General features: G+C 40.4%; 1 protein-coding gene across 1 annotated transcript in view; it reads left to right on the forward strand.

Moving 5' to 3' along the window:
- Positions 1-11,146: 11,146 nt before the first annotated feature.
- Positions 11,147-26,240, forward strand: part of STAM (signal transducing adaptor molecule) — a 73,648-nt gene continuing 58,554 nt past the window's right edge. The window contains exon 1 of the mRNA XM_067562313.1: positions 11,147-11,330. Within this exon, the coding sequence (XP_067418414.1) occupies positions 11,291-11,330 (40 nt within the window). The 5' untranslated portion in view covers positions 11,147-11,290. The remainder of the gene's footprint in view (positions 11,331-26,240) is intronic.

Consider the following 26,240-nt stretch of genomic DNA (forward strand, 5'->3'; position numbering starts at 1 on the left):
GGCCATAGAACTTCCCTGAAATAATTCCTGTTGCAATGAATTCCACAGTCTGATCAGGCAGTATTTCTTTTTATCATTTGAGTTTCCTGCCTTTCAATTTAATGTCCCTTGGTTCTTGTGTTATGAGATAAAGAGAATTCCTGATTTTTATCATGTCCCTTCTTATTTATCTTGAAAGTATTTAAAAAGTGCCTAAGGGGTTTAGGAGCACAAGACCCATTGCCTTTCTAAGGTAAACTATTTCAATTTTTTCCAATCTCTTCACATGAGAGTTTTTCCATACCCCCAGTCATTCTCTTTGTCTATGTCGGAACCCTCTCAAATTCTACAGTATCAATTTTGAGATGGAGTGACTAGTGCCAAACACAGTATTGGAGATGAAGCCGAACCAATGATTTATATAATGGCATTATAATATTTTCTATATTATTTTCCCTCCTGTTCCTGATGCATCCTAAACTCTTTTTTTAGATTTTTGTGGTTTTTGTTTTTTATAGCAACTGCACATAGAACTATCGATAACGATGCTCAGGTCCTTTTCCTGAGCTGATATAGTTCATTTAGAGCTCATTAACATGTATAAGCAATTCAATGTTTTTACTGTAATGTGCATTAGCTGTCATTTATCAACATTTAATTTCACCTGCCATCAAGTTGCCCTTTCACCTAATTCACCTTGATTAGTTCCTTCTGGAGTTCCTTAGTCCTTTCTGGACTTGCCTCAACTGAATAATTTTGTGCCATCTGCACATTTGCCACTTCACTGCTCATCCACTTTTCTATATTGTTAATAAGTACATTAAACAACACAAGTCCTAGTACAGAACATTATGGAACCATTCTGTTAATTTTCTGCCATGATGAAAATTGACCATTTATACCTACACTCAGTCTTCTATCTCTTAGCCAGTTTTTGATTCAAGGCAATGTTTTGTGTCTTACCTCCAAACTATTTAGTTTCTTTAGTAGACACTTGTAAGGGACCTTATCAGCAACAGCCTTTTGGAAGTCTAAATAAATTATTGTGTGCAATATTGTAGCTGTGTCAGTCACAGAATATTGCAATATACTTGGTGAATAGCATAGTCTTTATTTCACATAAAAATGACTAAAGCGTAGTTATTGTATATGTTTAAGGGAGGGGACTGTGAGAATAAGATACGTAAGTGAGGTAACAATGAGACTCCAGCAAATACTTTCAGGTGGGATTCACAAAGGTATGTAGGCACTTAACTGCCATATTAGGTGCCTAAATACCTTTGTGAATCCCATCTAAAAGTGTTTGCTGCAGTCTCATTGTTACCTCACTTACGTATCTTATTCTCACAGTCCCCTCCTTTAAACATATACAATAACTACACTTTAGTCATTTTTATGTGAAATAAAGACTATGCTATTCACCAAGTACATTGCAATGATTTTCTTTAATTTAATACAGCATCTTACAGGATGGGCTTGCAACACTCAATTCAATAAAGGTGAAAAATTACCCTGCTATCTTTCACTATAATTTCAACAATAAATGTCTAACACCAGAGCACTACAGGCTCTAATGCTGGGAATGTTTCCATTATCAGTCTCACACAGCATTGACATACTTATTTAAAATAAATATAAATAAGAAATAGTTTTCAAGAGGCCTACTTTGCTAGGGTCTAGGGTCCCAATCCAACTGCTTTTAAAGTCAATGGAAATACCCCCTTTTTCTTTTGTTGGAGTTGGTGGGGGCCTGAAATGGCATAGCGATTGTGGGGAGAGAAGGCTAATTTTCACTTCAATGTTTTGTTGAAATCTGGCCCAGGTTATCAGCAGATTAAAGTGACCATCTTGGGCACGCTGCATCTGTACTGGATTTGTGGTCACAAACAGAACAGGTGTCTGTACCAAAAAAAGCCCATGACAACCGGATCCTTCTTGGCAATAACAGTAAAGTGCCAAAGACTGAAGATAAAAAGAATATATACATCCACCAAAGGAGCTGTCTATATAGTATTTAGGAAACATTATTCAATATAAGGTAACAGTTTGCCAAATTTAAAGGGAAGAAAAATTCTGTTGCCTGATCTTGCTCATGACTCCCTTGGGAGAGATTAGAACTCTACACAGAAGTCACCATTCCATGTGAAAAATACAGCTCTGAGATGGATTCAGTCAATAAAGGTGGGAAAAAAGGAACTGTTTAATGTCCCTTAGTGGTGTCTAAAACTGTTCTTATGCTAGTGAGTAAAAGGATAAGGAATACAGAGGTGTTGGGAACTGCCAAATGAGGCCCAGCAGGTAAAAATGGCCCTGGCAGTTTGCCCCCGGCAACTCCAAAAGCTTCAAACAACACCTAGCACGAAGGACCTTGCACCTAGGAATCTAAGAAACCTGCAGATGACAAAACTAATAGTTCCAGGGGGGTAGCCGTGTTAGTCGGTATACAGCAAAAACGACAAGAGTTCTGTGGCACTTTAAAGACTAACAAATTTAATTTTAGCAGGCATAAGCTTTCATGAACCTCAGCTCACTTCCTCAGATGCAGTAGGTAGAAATGATACAGCAAATGGATAGTGCCTGCTTCTTAAAGGTATATCACAATCAACTATCATTGGCCTATTAGAAGCAAATGATTTAAATAATTTAGCCCTGGTTCTGTTCATGTATTGCCTCTGACTCGATTATGAATTCAGTGATTTTTGTTGTTCAAAATGATTTGAAGAAACTTTGATGTAAATATTTCAGCCTGGGGCTTGCTGATTAACTGCTTGCTGCAAATATTGTTTCTGAGTATGGAAAAACAAACAACTTGAGCTGTCTCTGGGTTAGATGTGCATAAATTCTAGAGCCATGTTTCTGGTGCAATACCTGCAAATATGAGTGGGAAATTTTGTATTCTGTGGATATTCTGCAGTAGTTGCTTTTTTCAAAGTGATCACAGGCTGTGATGAAGGAGAGATACCTCACACCAGCATGAAAAGGATTAAAGAGAGCCTATAGGCTCTGCTAGTGCTGCCCTGCAGTACCTGCAGCTAATGCCAGGCCTGGAGGTGAAAGAAAAGGAGAGAATGTTGCTCAGTTCAAAGTTGACTCCGAAAAGAGACAGAACTGTCTCTAGACATGAGGGGAGCATCACAAGCTGGACAGCCACCAGTGGAGAAGCAGCGTGTCCTTGAGTGAGAGAGACAGCTGGGGAACATCCAGCAGCATGTGAACTGTAGAATCTGACTATAAAGACACTATGGGGCTTGAACCCCTCCAATCTTACATCCACCCTGTCCTGAGACAATAGCAGGATGCCACAAAAGGTCCACAAGGGGATGCTACTTTTGGAGAGCCACAACAGACTGTTTGGACTGAACGGACCATGCCACAAACTGAAGGGACATGGGTAGGAAGTAGCCCAACACTCTGTGCCGGGAGGATTCTGTGGGTATTGCCTTGCACAGGGCCCTGTGCTGGGACTCCATGGAGAGGGAGGGCCTAGGTCACTCCACCCCACCTCTTTCAGGACTGAAGCCCCAATGCAAGTGGAGACCAAATGATTCCTGACCTTAGGCTGGGACCTGGCACTGCTGCCAGGGACGCATAGGGCCAGAAGACAGGTGCACTAACTGCTAGACTATCTGGCCCTCTGAGAACCTATCATATAGGTAAAGTGAATTTGTTTTCAAAAGTCTAATACATGTTTGTGAATATTTGTTCAAGTGATCCTCTAATATGGTGTCCCAAAGCGTAACTATCTGTCCCAACTTATATTTAGCTCAGACATGTCAATTTCTTTCCCCAAACCTGAAGAAGAGCTCTGTGTAGTTCAAAAACTTGTACCTTCTACCAACAAAAGTGGATCCAATAGAAGATATTACCTCACCTATTTGTCTCTCTAATATATATTTTGTAATAATTGCCTTGTTCTAGTGGTATCATGACCCCAGGGAGTTCCAGCTACATGATTCATATCATCCTCATTTGCATACTTAATATAGGAAGAAAGGAACACACATTTGGATGAAAAGGCAGCAAATCTTAAATTGTGTTAACACAATGAGTAATTATTCCATATTATTCAGTACTGAGGGAAATAATTTAACAGAAATGAAAAAGGGAGTAGATGTATTGAGATAAGAGAAAATACCCAGAATTACTCTTAATATAAAATTTTACATGGGAAATCAATCATTATACTTCATGATTTACAACAAATTATCACTGGCCGGGACTAGGAAGAAATTTCCCCTTAGCCATATTGCTATATTATCCATTATGAAGATCTTGCATTCTCCTCTAAAGGTCTGTTACTGACCACTGTTGAAGACAGGATATGGGATTAGATATGCTATTGACAATTCCTTTGTTCTGAGATTTTGTTTTCTGCATCCATGTTCCCACTGTGCATAGTTCCAAGTAAAAAAGCAATTTATAACAAAGGATCTCCCTGGAAAACTAAAATTAAAATACTCATGAGGTGAGTCCTGTATGTGGCTGATACCTTGGCTGGAAGTTTGGTCTCAGTATCAGACTCAGGCACAGAACAATCTGTATGAGTTCTTTTCTGGATCATGTCACTCAAGGGCAGCCGCTAAAAATCTCATGCTGATACGCTGGGCAGGTGTGCTACATTAAATATGGATGTCAGGTGTGAGCATTTCTCCACTGAACATGCTCCCTGGAACTCCAATTGACCTTCCTTTGATGGTCACAGTATTTTTGTCTCTAAAGAATATGCTCACTGCAGTGTGGGCTTACCAACAGACTGCCAAATAATATACTCTGACTGGAAATAGGCTATATCCTGACAACTGGCCTAACCAGTTCAAATGTAGAAATAACTGTTTAAAAGTTAGAAAACAAGGAGATAGGGTACACTATGTTGTTATGATCAACATCTAACTTTGCCATGACTGAACTTGCTATCTAGAATCAAACGTAACAGACACATTATGTGAACAAAACATCTTAAATAGCTACTAACAAAAAGTCCTTTTGGATTTACAGCAAAAAGAAAAATTGAAAAGTGTGTATACACAGTAGAACCTCAGTTACAAACATCCCAGGAATGGAGGTTGTTTGTAACTCTGACATTATGGTTATTCTTTCTAAAGTCTACACCTGAACATAGTCTTAATACAACTTTGAAACTACTATGCAGAAGAAAAAAATCTGCGTTTAACTATCTTAATTTAAATGAAACAAGCACAGAAAGTTTCCTTATTTTGTCAAATCTTTTTTTAAACTTTCTCTTCATTTTTTTTTTAGTAGCTTACATTTAACATGTACTGTATTTGCTGTTTTTTGGGGTTTTTTTTTTTTTGGTCTCTGCTGCTGCCTTATCGCGTACTTCCAGTTCCAAATGAGGGTGTGTTGACTGGTCAGTTCGTAACTCCGAGGTTCTACTGTGTATGTGTCTATGGGTTGTGAAAGTTTTGTTTCAATGTAAGACTTTAACATACAGAAGTGGAGTGTTGATGTACTCAAAATTCCATTCCATTTTAAGTGACTTAAAATTAAGCAGCTAGAGGACAGAGTGCAGATATTATGAAAATATAATGGTGCAGGTGCCTCCCTCTCCCTTAAGATGTTTTTTTGTTTGTTTATTCCAGAAGCAAATAATGTTTCAACATGTGCTTATTTATTGCTGTCAAATCAAATTTGGTCTGGATTGCAAAACTCAATAAGCATGGGAAAATATTTCTTTAATAACTATTAATTTCAGTCATGACTAACTTAAGACTATAATTACAATGTGATACAACATAGTCTTTAGTCTGTACGTTCTAGTGTAGAGGATTTCATTGGCTGTATATCATTTGGCTGTATTTTTCTATTCTCAGGTAAGTTTTGTCTGACTAAGGTAATATACAATAGTCTGTGTATCTGTACCACAATGGAATCAGAGTTGTTTAGCTGTATGTCATAGCCCCTAGAGTGCTACAAGTTAATGGAAATTTTGCATTGTGACGCTGAGTGTCACAACACCTACGTTTTAGGTGCCTAGAAAATCACTGATTCACAATGTCTGAGTTCAGTGCTTAAACTCCTATACAATGAATGGGAAGAGATTGGCACCATAAGGTATGTCTACACGTTCCAGGCTGCAGCATGACTGGTTTCAAGACCATTCCACCTGGCTGTGTTTGAGTCAGAGCCTGGACTCCAGCCTGAGCCTGGGTGTCTACACTTCTATTTTTAATCCCTGCAAGCTGGAATCATTTCACCAGGGGTGGTCTGAGACTTGCTGCTACAGTTTGTGTGTGTGTGTTGAGATGTACCCTTAGACTGCAATTCACAAAAGCCAGGGAGCTGCCTAAGCTAGCCAATGGGAGATGGTGACAAGAGGGGTGTGTGCTAAGCCCTGTCGGTCTCAGTGATAGGTGCCTCCATGCAGCCCAGACTTAAAAACCTATCTGTGTTTGGGATTCTCAGCTGTAAACCCCTCCTGGCATTAGGTGCTTACACTGTTTTAGCAAAAAATAGGGATGGAGGAGTGAGGAGGAAGAGAAACTATTTGAGAGAGAGCACAACTCTGAGACTTGCTCTATAGCCTGATGGTTTGAGCACTTGCTGGGGAAGAAGGGAAACCTAGGATCTATCCCCCTGCTTCAATGCCTCTTTAATTATTTATCCAGAGTGTAACATCTTCAACAGCAGAACATCCCATAGCTCAATGGTTAGAGCAGACACCTGAGCAGTAACACTCATCTTAGGTGGAAGGAGGACTTTAACTGGGTGTTTCCCATATCCCAAGTGAGTACACTATCCACTATGCTAAAAGTTATGAGGAATCTCTCTCTCTCTGGCTGTTTTGTGTGAATTCTCTTGAAGGGCCTGATCAGATAACATAGCTGTGCTCAGAGGCTAGCTATCAGGCCATGCATGCTGCTTAGGTGGCTGAACACCTATCTTCCCCTGGTCTGTGACTCACTCTGAGGCTTAGATGGGAGATAGGCCCCTAGAAAGAGGCAGGAGTATGTATGCTAAGAAGCAGAAACATAGACATTTAAGGAACTTCTACTGCAAAAACATAGGTGTGTACAAGGTTCAGAGAGAGTTTTGTGTGTCAGAGTAGTTCCAAAACTGGAACCTAGGGACTCAGGCACTTAATGCCTTTTGTGCATCAGGCTTACGTGCTTATGATTTTGGAGAAATCATTGTTGGAGAATCTGAATTCTATCCCTGGTGCTCCTATGAAGCTCTGAGCAGTCGTGATCTATAACATGCTGATAACCAAGAAGTCACATGTGGCTATGGATTTGCTTGCCCCTGAGTCATGTGAAAAAATGCACTTTGTAAGTTAATAAATAAATTACTTATTTGTATTGTCTGTGTAATATTTTTATATTAATTATGTTTTATTAGAGTAAATTGCTTCAGAGCACTAGTTGAAAGTTATTATTATTAGAAGACTACTTGATGGCCTTTGTGAAATAAGTTGGGAATCTCAGTCAATTTCATAGTGGACAGGTGGCCGGCCATATTCCAAAAAATCTTTCATAACTGACACCTGTTGTCAATCTTGGCAAGAAAGCGAAGGAGACTGAACTTCTCTCTCTCATACCTACAGATGGTCCTTCAAAACAGGGTAGTGCTATATTGCTGGTGTTTTAATGATCCCAATAGAAATTTTACAATAGAAAACTTTGAAAATTAATATATTTCATGATTTACACACCCTATTTCATCCCAAAGCTTTTCACAAACCATATACCTAAAATATCATTGAACTGCAGCCAACCATCACACAGAGTGCTGCAAAATAGTAAGAGGACGGGACAATTCTGGCCTAGAACAGACAAGCAAACCTCTATTCTTAAATTGCCATTGTAGTTTATATTTATGCAGAGCAGCAACAGCTCTGGTTTTTAAAGTCTTATCTGAAATATCATCACACAGTAAACGGCATGGTTCTAAAATTATCCATCTTGGAAAAATGAAGATCTAAATCACGTCAGATTGGACTGCACCCTGTGATTCCAAGGAGCCTCAGCATACCAGAAATGATGCTTAGATCAACAAGCTGTTCCCTCCGGTTTTAAAGCATTATCAATGAGGTGAAGATTTCAGTCCCCTGGGGTGTTAGCCTAGAAAATTTCATGAATACTACATTCATAATGGTCACCATTAAAATCTTTCTAATTTTGCCCTATTTACTAAATAGCATTTGAAGTATTCTCTAAATACTCTCTATAGTAATTGCAGAGAATACTGTAAATATTGAAATCTAATTATCTAAGGAAATTGGAAAGTTTAAGGGAAATCACTTAAGTAATATTAATTATAAATAAGTTTATAACAGTGCTACTACTGTCTGTAAAGCTGGGACTGAAACTAGATTGCAATTTGAAATGAACAAATATAGAGACAAAATTCTCTGATGGTTAACCCCACTGAAGTCCAAAGAGTTGCACCAGCAGAGAATTTGCTCCAGAGTATTTTGCCTTTTAGTAAAACTATCCTTCATTTTTTTTGCTGTACATAATATGCAACAGACATAAAATCCTTTGTTTAAGATGTCAAAGTACAGTATTCTATGCAATTTGAGACAGGCTTCTGAAAACCTTCATATTTTCTAGACCAGTGAGAATAAGAATCAATCTTCATCCAAGTTATTTAAAAACAAATACCCAGATGTGTGCGTGGCTTACAAATTGTGAAATTAGTTACAGAGAAATGAAAAAACAAAAAGTGTGGAGGGGGGAGACATTTTCAGATAAATGATTGCTTTTTTCCCTACATGTGGAATTTCCCACAAAATTACACAGGCCCAGAAACCAAGAAAAACAAAATGCAGTCCTGGGCCAGTCAAGTTTTCTATATGTCAGGGCTTTAAAAATCATGATTCTACATCCCTGCAGTTCTAGAAACAGGAGCTTTATTGTATTCAGGAGAAATTCCCTACGTACAATGAGATCCACAAATCAGTTCTAAACCTGTAAAGGCCTGAGATAACAGTACTTTAAAAGCAGAACATTTTTATATGCATAAGCTACTTTAACCTTTTAAAAACAGATAAAAAAATAGTTCCTGTAATTATTTGAAAAAGTCTTTTCCTATAACATATGCAGGCAATGTTTCTCTGGTGAACTGTTTTTTATAAAAATGGTGACTATATGAAGCTGCTCAGGGGTTTGGAATATTAGAACAAGTCCTGACTTAATGGATGGAAAGCAGATGAGGCAGTGAGAAACATGAAAAATACATGTAACACCTGGTTCTGTAATTTGTCACATGGATATCACTGCCCCATATGAGGTATGTGTAAGCACAGACAGATTAAGAAACAGGAACTGACTAAGCTGCAAAGATAATTAACTGAGCTTTATTATTAATAAATTAGTGACATATCTATTAATACTACTATATAAAAGGTAAAGGGTACCAAATATATAATAAGTCCCTGTCTCAAAGGCCTGTAGACCTTCCTATGCAGAAGAAAGGTGATTTTTAAGTGGTTTTTCTGAAGGATTTTGTGAAAGGCTGTTCCAAGCATATGAGACATCAGTAAGTCATGAAGACATGGACCAAGCAGAGAGGGAAATAACAGATATTTCCAATTTCTTTTAAGTGCTGCTGAAATTAGTATAAATACTATTTTTTATTTATGCTTGTTGCTATTTTGTTTTCTTTTATATTTCAACACCATCTTTCCTAAGCAGATACTTTTCTTATGACTCTGTCACTACCATTTACCCTTTTTCCAACTAACTAATTATGCTGCCCTAAAAGAAAACGACTAAGCTTTGCATGGCAGGGATAAGGAGGAAATGCATCATATGCTGTGACCCAAATCCTGCTCATGGAATAAATTCCATTGGAGGTGATGGGGTCACTCCTACGAAGTAGGGAAACAAGATGTGGCCTTATGGTTAATATCATGTAAATATTTATTACCCTATAAACAATAATACTTTTATCAATAAATTGCATCTACATATAATCCATCTGGACAAGTGACCAGTCCAGGTTTATTTGACATAATCTAACAGTGCCATCACCCTGACACCCATCCTTAATTTTGTCATTTATTTCAAAGGTTTGAGGGAGTTAACAGCAGTAGCATTAGATCAGCCCCATCCCCAGAAAGCCTTGAAGATAGACTAATCTGGGCACAAACGGACTCATGCACCATTGGGAGTTGGGACAGCAACAAGAGGAGGGATGGGGACGAGGAGGTCCCTTTTAATGATATTTTACTTGCTCCTTGACCTTACAGCCCTAAATTGCTTGCCCTGGGGCAGCCAGAATTGGATGAAGCTGGGAGGGAGGAAGGTGCTGAGGGGGGGAATGAGTCACACCCACCAGAGAAAAAGCCACTGCTCTTTCTCACGAGGTGGGAGCAGGCACTGAGAGGGCAGAAGCTAGTTTGGGGATAGGGAGGATGAAGCGGCGGGGGTCGGGGTCCGGGTCCCGGGCAGCGCCCAGCTGCGGTTTCCAGGGCCCCCTCATCTGCCAGGCCCTCAGTCGGGAGGTGTTGTGCTGCTCTCTCACTGCCACTGCCACGCACAGCGCGCGGCAGCTGAGCTGCCCAGCAGCACGAGGACTCCCAGCCACGCGCGGCTGTATCCACCCAACAGTGCCGGGTCCAGCCTCGTGACTCCCCCCATCCATCCCTCGGGCAAGCCACGTCAGCAGCAGTCACGGGGCTTGGGGAGGGGACCCCCCCGGCCCGCCGTTGTCACTAACGGTGGGGTTAAGAGGCGCGAGCTGCCGCGGTGGGTGCTGCGTGGCCGCCCGTGTGTGGCAGATGAGCGCGCCTCTCTCTCCCGACGCCCTAAAGGGAGAGCACCGCTCGCGTGAAAGCGGGCCGCTTGCTGGCAGGTGTAACGTCCCGTGCCCGGCTCCGTCCCCCCACAGCTGCCCCAGTGGGAGGGAGGAGGACACACAGCCACGGACTGCTAGGGCCAGAGCTGCCTGAGTGCGCCTGAGGGGCCTCCGTCCTCTGCGGGCTGACCCAGCCACTCGCCCAACGAGTCACCCGGGGGGGGCCGAGCAGTGAAAGCACCGGCATTAACCTGCAGCTCGAGGGCAGAACCCCTCCCAGTCCTGTGCGGCTGCGCTGCTGAGGGGCGTCTTGGCCTCCCGCTCAGGCAGTGGGGAGGGCAGCCCTGCTTTCCCCAGCATGCTCTGCGAGCACGGGGAGGCGGCGGCTCCTGACCGGTGCCCCGACTGGGAGGAGGAGCTGAGGCCGCCGCCGAGGGCTCCCCCCCCCGCCCCCTCCATCGCATTCACAGACACTGACACTACTCACAGCCCGTACCCCACGGCCGGCAGGGGAGGCTGAGGCTGCTCCTCGCCCCCAGCGCGCGGACCCGAGATGCCGCTCTTCGCCACCAACCCTTTTGACCAGGATGTGGGTAAGTGGCACAGACACAGACAGCAGCCCCGGCCCGCCTCCCTCCGCGCCCGGCCCCTGCTGCCGGGCACCCAACCCCGGGCTCCTAGTGTCTTACCCGCCCAACCCCCCCCCCGCTGTGTGGCTATGCTGCCTGGCCCCGCTGCCCCTCTCCCCCCGGCTCTGTCACCTCTGGTCCGCCCCTTCCTCCCGCTCTGCGTGGTCTCCAGTCTTCGCCTTAAACTTGTTTTGCCTGCCCACCCCGCACGAGCCCCCTTGTTCATGTCTTTGTTGTCTGGGGGAGGGGCAGACGGGGCTGGGACCAAGGGGCAGGCAAGAGGGATGGGCTGTGCTGAGCCCTGCGTATGTTTGTGAATCACCACTGCGCCCTCAGGGGCTGGACTCAGTCACGACACAAAGCGGACAGAAATGCTCACTGATGACAGCGCTGTGGAGACTGCGAGGAGCTGGTGTCTACCTGAGTGACTCAAACAAAGCTCGTTCTGCTGGTTGTTGTGGGTGTCATTGGTGCATGTGCTGCTGTACAGAGGCAACAAGGCCCCTGACTTGACTAATGAAACACTCAGATGTATTTTATCACAGGGGCTGCATCAGAAGGAAGCTGCAAAAAATCTGTGGTTGTGAATGTCCTGTTGAAACATACACACAGTAAAATTCCCACCTGCAGTAACTACTGAGAGAGAAGCACAGGCAGCACAATTATCCTTCTCCCCAGAGACAGACTGTAAACATTGCTTTAGAGTTAATCACCAAAGAGGAACTTTCTTCTTCTCTGATAAATGAGACTTGGCAGGTCTGATATGATCTATTTTCCTCCCTGCTCTATTCCTGACCAGGACTAAACTGAAGGGAGAGGAAATATGTGCCTTTTACTTGATCTAAATTATGCTTAGTGTCTTGATTCTGCCAAATTGGAAAGCTACATATAAGTGATCTGAAGTTATTTTCTGCCTATCTATTTGATTTTTGTGTGTAGTTTGTCTTTTATTAATGATTAGCTTCACATTTTTCAGTACTGTGTTACACTGAGAAGTTAATGTTAAGGCAAATATGCTTTTAAAGACAATTACACTATCTGTGACATAACTGCTTTAAAGGTAGATATCTTTGATTCACCTTATTTTGATAAGCAAATAAACCCTGTCTCATGATCTAAAAAAATTGTACTTGTTGAAATATGCTTTCAGGATCAAGTTTCTTCAGTACTCTTATAACTTTTTGTGTTCAGGACTTATAAACTACAAGTTAATGAATGATTCAATTTGTATATATCAGTACTCTTTTAAAATTCAAGGCTCCCATTAACTCTCCCAGTTCCCCAGACAGCTGCACCATATAATCAGTCAGCTTCCTGGGAACCACAATCAAGTGTTCCACAGATGACAATTTAAGAATCTCTACACTAGAGAATTGAATTGTAGATGCCTGAATCAGTGCAATAGTACCAGTTATAGATACCAATAGTGTAATGTGTTCACAGTAGTCATGCTATTTCAGGTGTGATTTTTTTTTTTCCCACCCCACACCTACATATGTACTATTCGCCACCATTACAGTTTGCTTACTTTTTAGATAGCTATTGCACAATTCCTGGCACAGCATTGTCTTGTGGGAAGCTTTGAAAGGCCTTCTGGTGGCATTATAGGAGAAGAGGTCAAAGTTACATAATTTTTTGGTCATCAGAACCGTGAGGCCAATTATTGTGCTTAGAAAATGAGTTTGATTCTGGCACTACTTACTCTCTGCAGATTTATGTAGCCAATAGCCCAAAAGACCTTGTGTTAAAAGTTCTCCCCAAGAAACTCTGGAGTTTTCTGTCTCAGCACGTCCAAAGTTACCAATTTTGATGCTATACTGACAAAGGGTTCTTGTCCATAACTTGATTAATATTTGCCCTTTAAAGGCCCATATTGGCTGAAAACGATTGAAATGTATATGGAAGTATGTTAAAGGCAGAGCTGAATGGACTGAGAAACTTAGAAGTCATATACAAGAAAAAAATATTGCAAATAGCCAGTTTGAGTGAAAATTTCTTTATTTTTATAGGCAATAAAATATCCTAAAGAACTAAAAATTCTTGCCCTACTGGGATGTTTTATGCGTTAATATTTTCTACAATCCTCAGTCTAACAGATAATGTGCAATCCATTACCATGTCTATCTTTTGTTAGTAAATATAGGTCAAGGTATTACCCGATCCCCATAATTTTGTTTTTCTTAGCAATCTTTTACTGTAGGCTGGACTATTTTGCCATTTTCCCTCAGGAGAAGTGTTTGTATACCAGACTAACTGATACATTTAATATTAAATGTAAATTTAATACATTTGATACTTTTTTCTATGCAAATACCTAAACTATTACTGTTTTCTTTGACAGCCAGCATATTTTCCTCAGCAACAGCACTGAGAAAAGTAAAACAAACCTTTTTACTGGAATCCCCTTGTATATGATATTTACTGTATTTCTCAAATATTTGTAAGTGACAGCTTATCTGGATTGGTATGAATTGATGTGATTATCTGTATAGATCAACATTTTATTTTCTTCAAATCCAGTGTTCATTTTGAACTGTGTATTGCTGTTGACACTGAAGTGCTATTTCCTGAGTAAAATACATTTTTATTTCCCCCTCTGATTGTCTACTTTCAAAGTCTCTCTCATTGGACATGTCATTGTGAATGACAGGTTCAGCAGCTTATTTTGTCAATGTTTTCACACTTCTGACACTTAGACAAGCGTGTACAGGAAAGCCCAGCAGCAAGGCAGAAACACTTCCATGTTTGACAGTATACTGCAGGCATGTGAAATATCTGCTGCTCGACTTTTTGTCATTCAGGTGCTGGCAAGCTCCTTGTTTTCTAAATACCATCAATGACCATCAGGGGAATAAGTATACATCCTGTTAACAAGAGAGTGCCTTATTATAGCAATTTCATGATTTGCTTGCTTGCCATATCGATGTTGAGCATCACTTTTGTGGCATGTTCTGTTCAAGCAGTGAAGATGATGCTTTTATCATTCATGACTGACATTCTGTGATGAAGCTCGGCCATACAGGTGACATGCAAATTACTTAAGCACAAGGAATCATCCAAAGTGCAGAACTTGGTGGTGATGGGAGACTTCAACAATCAAGTCATAGACTTTAAGGCCCGAAGGGACCATCATGATCATCTAGCCTGACCTCCTGAACACTGCAGGCCACAGAACCTTGCCCACCCACTCTTGTAATAGATCCGTAACCTCTGGCTTAGTTACTGAAGTGCTCAAATCATGATTTAAAGACTTCATGTTACAGAGAGTCCATCATTTACACTAGTTTAAACTTGCAAGTGACCCATACCCCAGGCTGCAGAGGAAGATGAAAAACCTCCAGCGTCTCTGCCAATCTGATGTGGGGGGGAAAATTCCTTTCCAATCCCAAATACAGCAGTCAGTTAGACCCTTACCATGCGGGCAAGACCCATCAGTCAGACACCTTGGAAAGAATTCTTTGTTGTACGTCAGAGCCCTCTCCAGCTAGTGTCCCATCATGGGTGGTTGGAGATATTTGCTACTAGCAGACACAGATCGGTTACGTGCCATTGTAGGCAGTTTCATCATACTTCCCCCTTCATAAACTTAGCAAGCTCAGCCTTGAAGCCAGTTAGGCTTTTGCACCCATTTCTCTCCTTGGAACAGTTTTTCAGAACTTCACTCCTCCGATGGTTAGAAACCTTCATCTAATTTCAAGCCTACACTTCTTGATCGCCAGTTTGTATCTATTTGTTTTGCATCCGCATTGGTGCTTAACTTAACTCCTCTCACTCCCTGGTATTTATCCCTCTGATGTATTTATAGAGAACAATCATATCTCCCCTCAGTCTTCTTTTGGTCAGGCAAAACAAGCTAAGTTCTTTTAGTCTCCTTTGATCATCCTAATAGCCTTTCTCTGCACCTGTTCCAGTTTGAATTGATCTTTCTTAAAATATGGGAGACCAGAATTGTACACAGTATTCCAGATGAGGTCTCATCAGTGCCTTATGTAACAGTACTAACACTTCCCTGTCTCTATTGGAAATACCTCACCTGATGTATACCAGGACTGCATTAGCTGTTTTCATGGCCACATCACATTGGTAGCTCACAGTCATCCTGTGATCAACCAGTACACTGTCATTTTCAACTGATAAGTGCCCAGGATGTTGTTAGTCTGTAAGTGCATGACTTTGCATTAATAAATTTCATCATATTTCCATTACTTCAGTTTTCAAGGTAATCCAGATCTTGTATGATATTCCAGCTCTCCTCCATATTGGCAGTACCTCCCAATGACCTTTGTGTCATCCACAAATTTTATTAACACACTCCAACTTTTTGTGCCAAAGTCATTAATAAAAATGTTAAATAAGATAGGTCCCAAGACCGATTTCTGAGGAACTCCACTAGTAACCTCCCTCCAGCCTGACTGTTCACCCTTCACTATGACCCGTTGTAGTCTCCCCTTTAACCAGTTCCTTATCCACCTTTAAATTCTCATATTAATCCCCATCTTCTCCCGTTTAACTAATAATTACTTGTGTGGAACTGTGTCAACCGGCCTTGCTGAAATCCAGGTAGACATCTGTTGGGAAATAATACCGCAGGACACAAACTGTCCAGTAAGTTCTTGCAATGCACTGGAGACAACTTTTTACTATAGAAGATGAGCAAGTAACTAGGGGAGAGGCTGTCATAGAATTGATTCTGAAAAATAGGGAGGAACTGGCTGAGAATTTTAAGGTGAAAGGCAGCTTGGGTGAAAGAGGTCATGAAATGATAGAGTTCATGATTCTAAGAAATGGTAGGAGGAAAATCAGTAGAATAAGGACACACTTCAGGAAGGCAGAGTTAGCAAGCTCAGGGATTTTGGAGATAGACTCGCTTCCCATGGGTCTTAAGGGAAAAAAGAGTGCAGGAGAGCTGGCAGTTTTTAAAAAACTACTAAGGGCACAAGAACAAACTATCCTAATGCGGAGGAAAGATAGAAAGTATGTTAAGAGACCACCATGGCTTAATGAGGAAATCTTCAACAACCTGAAACTTAAAAAAGAACATAAAATGGCTGTGCTGGGTCAGACCAATGGTCCATCTAGTCCAATATCTTGTCTTCCAACAGTGGCCAATGCCAGGCACTTCAGAGGGAAGGAACAGAACAGGTAATCAAGTCCCCTGTCACCCATTCCTAGCTTCTGGCGAACAGAGGTTAGGGATATTTCAAAGCATGGTTTTGCATTCCTGCCCATCCTGGATAACAGCCATTGATGGACATATCCTCCATGAACTTATCTAGTTCTTTTTTGAACCCTATTATAGTCCTGGCTTTTACAACATCCTCTGGGAAAGAGTACCACAGGTTTACTGTGCGTTATGTGAAGAAATACTTCCTTTTGTTCATTTTAAACCTCCTGCCTATTAATTTCATTTGGTGACCCCTAGTTCTTGGGAACTAGTTATGGGAAGGAGTAAATAACATTTTCTTATTTACTTTCTCCACATCAGTCATGATTTTGTAGACCTCTGCCATATTCTTCCCTTAGTCGTCTCTTTTTCAAGCTGAAAAGTCCAAGTCTTATTAACCTCCCCTCATATGGAAGATTTCTCATACCCCTAATCATTTTAGTTGTCCTTTTTTGTACCTTTTTTCCAATTTCAATATATCTTTATTTGGGGTGGGGCAACCAGATCTGCACACAGTATTCAAGATGTCGGTATACCATGGATTTATGAAGAAGCAATATATTTTCTTCCTTATCTATCCCTTTCTTAATGATTCCCAAAATTCTGTTATCTTTTTTTACTGTTGCTGCACATTAAGTGGGTGTTTTCAGAGAATTATCCACAATGACAACAAGATCTCTTTCTTGAAAGGTAATAGCTAATTTAAACCCCATCATTTTATATGTATAGTTGGGATTATGTTTTCCATTGTGCATTACTTTGCATTTATCAACATTGAATTTCATCTACCATTTTGTTGCACCATCATCCAATTTTATGAGATTCCTTTATAACTCTTTGCTGTCTCCTTTGGACTTAACTAGCTTGAGTTGTTTTGTATCATCTGCAAACTTCGCCAACTCTTTGTTTACCACTTTTTCCAGATAATTTATGAATATGTTGAATAGTCCTGGTCCCAGTACAGACCTCTGAGGGATGGATATCACTATTTACCTCACTCCATTCTGAAAACTGACCACTTATTCCTACTCTTTGTTTCCTGTCTTTTAACCAGTTACTGATCCATCTTATCCCATGACAGCTTACTTTGCTTAGGCGAGGGACCTTGTCAAAGGCTTTCTGAAAATCTAAGTACGCTCTATCCACTGGATCCCCCTTGGCCACATGCTTGTTGACCCCGTTAACAAATTCTAGTAGATTAGTGAGGCGTAATTTCCCTTTACAAAAGCCATCTTGACTCTTCCCCAACATATCTTGTTTGTTTATATGCGTGATCATACTATTCTTGACTATAGTTTCAACCAGTTTGCCTAGGACTGAAGTTAGGCTTACTGGCCTGTAATTACGAGGATCGCCTCTGGAGCCTTTTTTAAAAATTGGCATCACATTAGCTATCCTTCATTCATCTGGTACAGAAACTGATTTAAATGATAGGTTACATACCACAGATTCATACAAAAAAAGTGAAATTAGGTCAAATCACGAAGGATGAATATAAAAACAGGAACAGAAGCATATAGGGATAAAATTAGAAAGGACAAGGACCAAAAAAAAGAAAAAAAAGAGATTAAATTGGCTGGGGACATAAAGCGAAACAAAAAATATTGGACAGATACATTAGAAGCAAGAGGAAGACCAAGGACAGAGTAGGCCCATTACTCAATGAGGCAGGAAAGACAATAGAAAACAGCAGCGGCCAAAGTATTAAATGCCCGTTTTGTTTCAGTTTTCACCAAAAAGGTGATCGAATGATTAACATAGTGAACATCACTGTAAATGGAGTAGGATCTGAGGCTAAAAAAGGGAAGAACATTTTAAGAATGACTTAGATAAGCTAGATGTCTTCAAATCATCAGGGCCTGACAAAATACATCATAGATTACTTAAGGAGCTGGCTGAAGAGATCTCTGGGCCATTAGCAATTATCTTTGAGAACTCATGGAGGATGGGAGACATACCCGAGTACTGGAAAAGGGCAAATATAGTACCTAGCTATAAAAGAAGGAATAAGGACAACCCAATTATAGACCAGTCAGTTTAACTTTGGTACCTGGAAAGAAAATGGAGCAAATAATAAGTCAGTTTATAAGCACCTAGAAGAAAATAAGGAGATAAGTAACAGTCAATATGCATTGGTCAATAACAAATCATGTCAAACCAACCTGATATTCTTCATTGACAGGGTGACAGGCCTTGTGGATAGGGGGAAGCAGCAGATGTGATACTACTTGACTTTAGTAAGGCTTTTGGTACTGTTTCACAGGACCTTCTCATAAGCAAACTAGGGAAATAGAGCCTAGGCACAGCTACTATAAGGTGGTGCACCACTAATTGGAAAAATGTACTCTGAGAATATCAGTGGTGGACAATTAAGTTGAAAGGGCATATCCGGTGCACCCAGGGAGCTGTCCTGGGTCTGGTTCTATTCAGTATCTTCATAAAAGATTTGGATAATGGCATAGAGAGGACACAAAGTTTCTGGACGATACCAAGCTGTGGGTTGCAAACATTTTGGAGGATAGGATTAGAATTCAAAATGATCTTGACAAACTGGAGAAATGGTCTGAAATAAATAGAATCAAATTTGATAAGGACAAATGCAAAGTACTACACTTAGAAAGGGATAATCAACTGCACAAATGGGAAATGACTACCTATGAAGAAGTACTGCAGAAAAAGGATCTGGGGGTTACAGTGAATCATAAACTACATGAAAGTTGTCAGTGTACTACTGTTGCAAAAAAGCAAATCTCATTCTGGGATATGTTATCAGGAGTGTTGTAAGCAAGACACAAGAAGTAATTCTTCCACTTTACTCAGCACTTTTAAGGCTTCAGCAGGAATACTGTGTCCAGTTCTGTGCACCACATTTTGGGAAGGATGTGGACAAATTAGAGAAAGTCCAGAGGAGAGAAGAAAAATGATTAAAGGTCTAGAAAACATGGTTTATGAGGAAAGATTGAAACATCTGGGTTTTTAGTCTGCAGAAGGGAAGGCTGAGGGAAGACATGGGTCTTCAAGTATGTAAAAATTTGTTATAAAGAGGAGGCTAATACACTGTTCTCCTTGTCCACTGAGGACAGGACAAGTAAATAATGGGTTTAAATTGGAGCAAGGGAAATTTAGTTAAGATATTTGGAAAAACTGCCTAACTGTAAGGGCAAGGTTAAGCACTGGAACAAATTACCTATGGAGATTGTGAAATCTCCATTGCAGGTTTTTAAGAACAAGTTAGACAAACACCTGTCAGGGATGGTCTAGATAATCCTTAGTCTTGCCTCAGTGTGGGGGACTGGGCAAAATGAGCTAATGAGGTCCCTTGCAGTCCTACATTTCTATGGTTTAAATAGTTTTGATTCCCGAAGTGTGCAAGATCTCTTGATAGAATCTAAATGCTCATTTTTTGATCTGCTTGTACCTCCACCACCACCAACTTCAGGAGTACTTTAACAGAAGAGTTAGTGGAGATGCAAGCCTTAGTAAATCACTGTGGGAGATTCCTGTATGTGTATACAAGGTGGCTAGGCAGAGTGCATGGTGCCAGAATTTAAGGAAACAAAACTCTGGATTTGTACAAAGGAGGACTCTATCCTATTGTAAAACATTGACATTTATGTCTTTGTCCTCATGAATTTTCTGAAAGACCTTAATATCATTTTTTTGCTCATCCCCTAATATAATTCATGAGGTCATTCCTGAGAGATGCAACTCTGTTTGGTAGGTGCAAGATGGTGGAGGATTGTGCTTTTGGGAGACTGAAAGGAAGATGGTGATATCTGACTTACCATGACAGTTTTCTTACCAGTGTAGCAGCTATAATATCAATGTGTTGCATTTTGCATAATATAGATGAATGCAAAAGTGAGGAACCAGTAGTTTGGACAAGATGGTATGCTTGAGGCTGCTAATTTAAATTAGCATAACATGCAAGTGTGTTTGTTGCCTCAACTACAACTGTTCTTTGCTCACACTTTCTGACTGTGGAAGTGAGGGGGTAGATCAGTGAAATGGAATGTTACCGTTGTCCTAGTCTTAATGTATGTTAGTGAAATTTCATGTTCTTTTTATGGTTTTATCACATGGATTTCTTAGAGACTTTTATATACTTGTGATGGTAGTATTTTACTATTGATCTCAGGCATTTATTTTTATCATAATTAGTTATGGTGAGGAAATTTATGGATGTGTAATTGATGATTTATTGACATTAAGCAACAGTACGCTTGATGTGTTAGTTGTCCTTTTTCCAGAGTCTGCTTTATAAACAAAGTTGCAAATCTAGGTAATATGTTCACAATAAAAAGGCCAATAGAGAGATTATTGTACTATTTTACAAAGTATCTTTGTCATCAGAAGTCATCAGAAGTTCTCCTTTGTGTGTGTGTGTATCTGACTGCAAAGTTTTAGCTGATAACTTTTTGAATCTTTGTTCAGGAGTTGTATCATTTCAATCACAATACCATCCTCCCCAGCTGCTTTCCCTCACTTTATACTTTTTAGTGCTTTTTCTGTTTCCCACAATGAAAGACCCATCTTCATTCCTCTCCCAAAGATGATAATGGTAGTAGAGAATGTGAAAAGCATCAAACTATAAGCCTGATCACACTGAAAGATTTGTTGAAAATCATTGGCACAGGAGTACATCCACATCTTGAGACAAGAATTAGCGGAGGTTGGTTTGGTTTCCACCCAGAAGTAGGCATGAAGAAGGCAGTTTTTGCTCTGAGGAGCGTATGTGAGTGTGTGATCAAGTGTAAAGGGAAATTTACATGTGCACTATAGATTTTGAGTAGGCATTTGATAAAATGCAGCATGGCAAGATGATACATGTTCTTGAAGAATGTAGTATTGATTTCCAAGATCTACAATTAATAAAAAGCTAGACAGAAAGCTGCAATTTGAACAAATTGAAATATCCAAGTATAGCAACATCAGTAAATGTGTACGCCAGCGTTGCATCCAATCGCCATAACTGTTCAACATATATATAGAAGGTATAATGATGGAAAGTTTAGAAGACATCAGCCAGGGTGTACAGGTCAATGGCATATACATCAATGACATGAGATATGCTGATGACCTAGTTCACATCACTTCAGGTAGGGAAGAACTTCAGAACATGCTTATTGCCGTGAATAATGCCACTAAGAAATATGGAATGACAAATTTAGGAAGATAAGTATGACAATAAGTGTAAACAGCAGTGTACGAGGTAGGTAGCACCTAAATTTCATGGTCAAGTGGTGAAATAACTGTATAGTTCCTTCTGTTTAGGGAGTCTAAATAACATTGGATGGATCTGATGAAGAAATCAAGAGAAGAATACAGCTTGCAAAAATACATTCATCAACTTTCAAAGGCTTCTGTGATGTTGAAAGTTAAAACTGTACATCCTCACTAGGTTGCAGAAGTGTTACATATAGTCAAGCCTCCTGCATGGATGTGAGAACTGGACCCTTAAGGACACTAAGAAATGACTGAGTACAAAGACTGTTAAAAATTAGCTGGATAACCAAAACTATGAATGATGAGGTGATAAGGAGGATGAATTTAAAAAAGAGCAAAATTACTTGAGACCCAAAGTAAGAGAATAACATCTTTCTGCAGACACATTGCTTACTGATCACAGAGTGACTCGATTTCAGCACTCATACTGTCAGGCAAGTTCACAGGCAAAGCAAAAAGAGGGAGTAGGAGAGCGCACTACATTGAAAACATCACTAGATGGACTGGTATCCAAAGAAGAATGAAAGTTTTACACCTCTGTTGCAACTGCAAAAGATGAAATGTCATGGTCGACAACCTTCATATCAGATGTCACTTGAATGTATATTGGGAGTGATAGAATGCATGGGACACACATGAATGAGGGAGCTAAATGGTAGATCCAGTAAGTAGTAGTGTGCTATGATTATTTGCAGCTATAGGAGCATGCTCTTGTCTTCAGTCTTCTGTCTGTTGAAATTTTCAAATTATAACTTTTTTTTTCATTTTCCTCTTGTTCAGAAATAGTGCTGCATTGGTTCCCTGCTTTTCTACCTGAGCCAGTCCAGTCTTTGAATCTTGCTCCTTAAATTTATGCTCCTTATACATTCAGTCCAAGTCCCCATTCATATCTTTGTCTAGTAATAAATCATTGCTTTTTTCCCTTATTGGACCTCTGGCATGTAAGCAATTCTATCACTGCTTCCTGACTGCTGGTCTCATATCTGTTTTGGAATGTCCTTAGAGCTGCAATGGTCAGTATAGTGACAAAGAAGAAATGATAGTTGTTAACCACAGCAACAGTCCATCCATCCAGTAGAGAATTCAATTTTGAATTTCAGTGCTTTCTTGCAAGTTGCTTACTCCTTGGACTAGAGTTGGTAAAGACATCTGATTAGAACAAGCACGCAAGATGGTGAATGGGTATGCTAGATTATTGTGAAAATAGGATTAAAAAAGGGTAAAGGGATCCACTGGTCAGTGTATCTGGGTTAAATAAGGTTGTTTATCGAGACAAATAGGACCCTTGAAAACATTTAGTTATGGAAGGAAGGAGTAACATTCAAAAGGTAGGAGATAGGCTCATACTAGAGTGTTTCATATGGATGAAGGTAAGCTGCAGGAGTAGATAGTTTAGGTGAGCTTCTGTGGAGGTTGTTGGAAATATGCACCAACCTATACTTTTATACCACAACTCCCGCTTGCTTTGCTGAAAGATTTTTGGACATTATTATATTGCCCAGTGGCCATCTGAGAATGGGATCCTATTGTGTTAGGCACTATACAAATACAGAGTAATATAGTCTTTGCCCCAAAATGCTTATACCTAAATTAGGGATGTAAATTTTGTTTAAAAAAGTAACTGATTAAACTATTAAAATTATATCGGTTAACAGTTTAACCGATATAATTTTTTGTCCGCCCCCACAACCCACCCTTTCCCCTCAGCTCGCAGGTAGCGCTTCCAGCCCAGCTTAATGGGGGACCCCTTATCTCAGACCCGTGGTCCCTGATGTTTTACAGTGGGGTGCTTCGCAGCGGCTGCACCAGGGCATCCACCTCCCTGGGCAGCAGCAGCAGCGTGGCTGCCTCTGCCGTGGCCCGACGCCATCACCATGGAGACAGAGAGCCCACGCCTCCAGTTAACCGATAAGTATTAGTCTTAATAGTAAAACTAATACTTATTGATTAATCATTTAGTATTTTAAATCCCTAACCTAACTAGACAAGACAAAGGGAAAGAATGTAACATACAAGTATAGTAATGATTTGCAAACATTTGGTTCGAAAATGTTGTCAGATTTTATCTTTGCAGCCAATAACCTGATGATGTGATTTCATAACAATGGCAGTACAGGGGATGTGAGTAGCAGTGAAGCGATGACAGCTGTGAGAGACAATGATTTGCGATCACAAAATCAGAAGACAGAGAAACAACTTGAATTTAAAAATGGCTTTGGATACTTTTTTTTTTTCTCCTCCCGCACCAATATTTTAAAAAGAGATTCATATTTACAATATCAGAGGCCTTTTTTGATGTCAAGATATGGTTTATAGTAATGACGGTATTCCCGGGTTGTCTGAGTGTCAGCTGCTGATAAACTGAGATTAATTTAGATTAATCTAATGGGGGAATTTGAGTTGTCTTGGCTATAAACATTTATAATTCTTTAGAAACATGGTGGAATAAGTGAAGAGATTGTTTTAAGTGAGTTTAGTGCGACTCATGTCTTCTATACACAGAACAGATGCAGCATAGGCAACTGCCCTCCAAGCTTTTTTATGTTGCCAGCATCCCTAAATTGCATTGGAGATACTACTGTCACAGTTATGATGGTAATTAAATTGTTGATGCTGTGTTGGCTGAGATACCACCCTTGTTTTAAAATGGCTGGTGTCGGAGAATCTACTCTGAACAGCCACAGTGAGGTGTTGACCAGTAGCCTCTACTCATCAGAACAATTTAACTGAAGATCTAGAGGTGAAGGATTCTGTATTGCCTTGCCAATCCCTTTCTGTAAACATTTAGCAGGTTTGTTAATGCTAGGAAAAAGAACTAATATGACCTATTCTTAATGAGGGGTCTTTAGAAATACTGGCAGACAGAAATCTGCAAGTAAGATTGTTCTGTGTTATATTTTGTTTAACACTGAGCCAATCCAAAACTGTTTTGTGCTTCATAAATTAAAATTAGTTGTGGGCTTGCAACTCTGTAGTTAGTTACCCTTTTGATTTACTAATAAATGGCATTGATGGATTCTGGAATGAGCTAATGAGAAAAATAAGTAATAATCATGTAACATACTGAATAATTTTTAACGGTCTTAAATACGGAGTAGGAGGGCTGGTGTAAGGGAAAATGTATTCTTTTACTTAATAAAGCAACTGGCAGAGCAGATATGTTGTCATAAACTTTATAAACCCAAACACCCAGTTTATATTTTTGTATTATCAGGTATGCTAAACTCATGTTACATTATTTCCAAAGTGTATGTATTTCAAAAGTATGTGTGTCTATATAAATAGCTTTGATAAGAACTAATCTCGCTGATGTATATTCAGAGAGCGTGAAAGTGAGATTGGTTCTTATGAAAGCTGTTAGATAATGCTGAAAGCTCTATACAGAAAAACAATAGCATCGGCAAGCAATGGTCATAGTCTTCCTTGCATTAATCCCATCAAATGGGATTTGCTCTGAGTTCTCTCCCTCCAAAGCACTCTGTTCAACGCCATATCCTCTATAACTCCAAATCTAATGTATCTTCTTCTTCGAGGAGTGTCCCTGACGTGCTCCCCTTTAGGTGTCCGTGCACCCTGCACATGAGATCAGAGATTTATGGTAGCAGTGCCTGGTTGGGTTGCAAATGTGCTGTCTCCGCCTCATGCTTTTTTTGACAGTTACATAGCACTGTGTGACCAACCATCCCTCAGTTCTTTCTCTACCGCCTTTGGCTTGAGACTGAGTGTTCAGCAGCACCCTTCTTTCTCATTTAGAACTGAAGTAGTAGATAGTTATTAAGATTAGGAATTATTTAGCACTTCAATAACTTACCCTCTTCCTATTCGTTCACCCTATCCTCAAGGAAAAAAAAAATTTTCTTTTCCCCTTTCTTCCCTTTCTAATAGTGAATAGTTAGGAAATAGTCTTTTTTTAGAATTTATGCTATAGTATAACAACTATCATGCCTTCCCACCTTGGGACAGAGACAAAAAAACCCCACTGTAAAGCCTGGTATGCCTGGGGTTCAAGCGGCGCCTGACCTGCAGGCTCTCCGTTATGCTTTCAGATGGTCACGCTCAGTGTGGCCGTTGCGTGGGTAAATCACATATTCCCCAGAATTGCTCACATTACCACAACTTAAAGGTGAGAGCAAGGAACGCTAGAGACCTTCAACTAAAACTCCTAATGATGGAGAAATCACTGAGACCCACAGCGGAACCTGAGCCAGGCTCCTTTCCTTGCCAACAGTCACTATCGGCAGCCTCTGACACAGGGCTGGCCACAAAAATGCCTACCAAAGAGCCTGTGCCAAAAAATACTGCAAAAAATAGTGCTCCTCAGCTTCACCTCAGAGGGAACCGACCAAGACAAAGTATTCCTTGGCCACGGAAATTTCTTTGGTACAATTGGCACTGAGAGTTTTGAACTCTGAGACTTCATGACTGTCAGACGCTGCTGGTACCCACAGAGCAAAACACCCTAAGAGGGCAAGCTTGGAGAAGGG

The sequence above is a fragment of the Emydura macquarii genome, unplaced genomic scaffold (genome assembly GCF_026122565.2).
Source record: "Emydura macquarii macquarii isolate MOO-44397 ecotype Brisbane River unplaced genomic scaffold, CSIRO-AGI_Emac_v2 contig_2422, whole genome shotgun sequence".
NCBI classification, from domain to species: domain Eukaryota; kingdom Metazoa; phylum Chordata; order Testudines; family Chelidae; genus Emydura; species Emydura macquarii.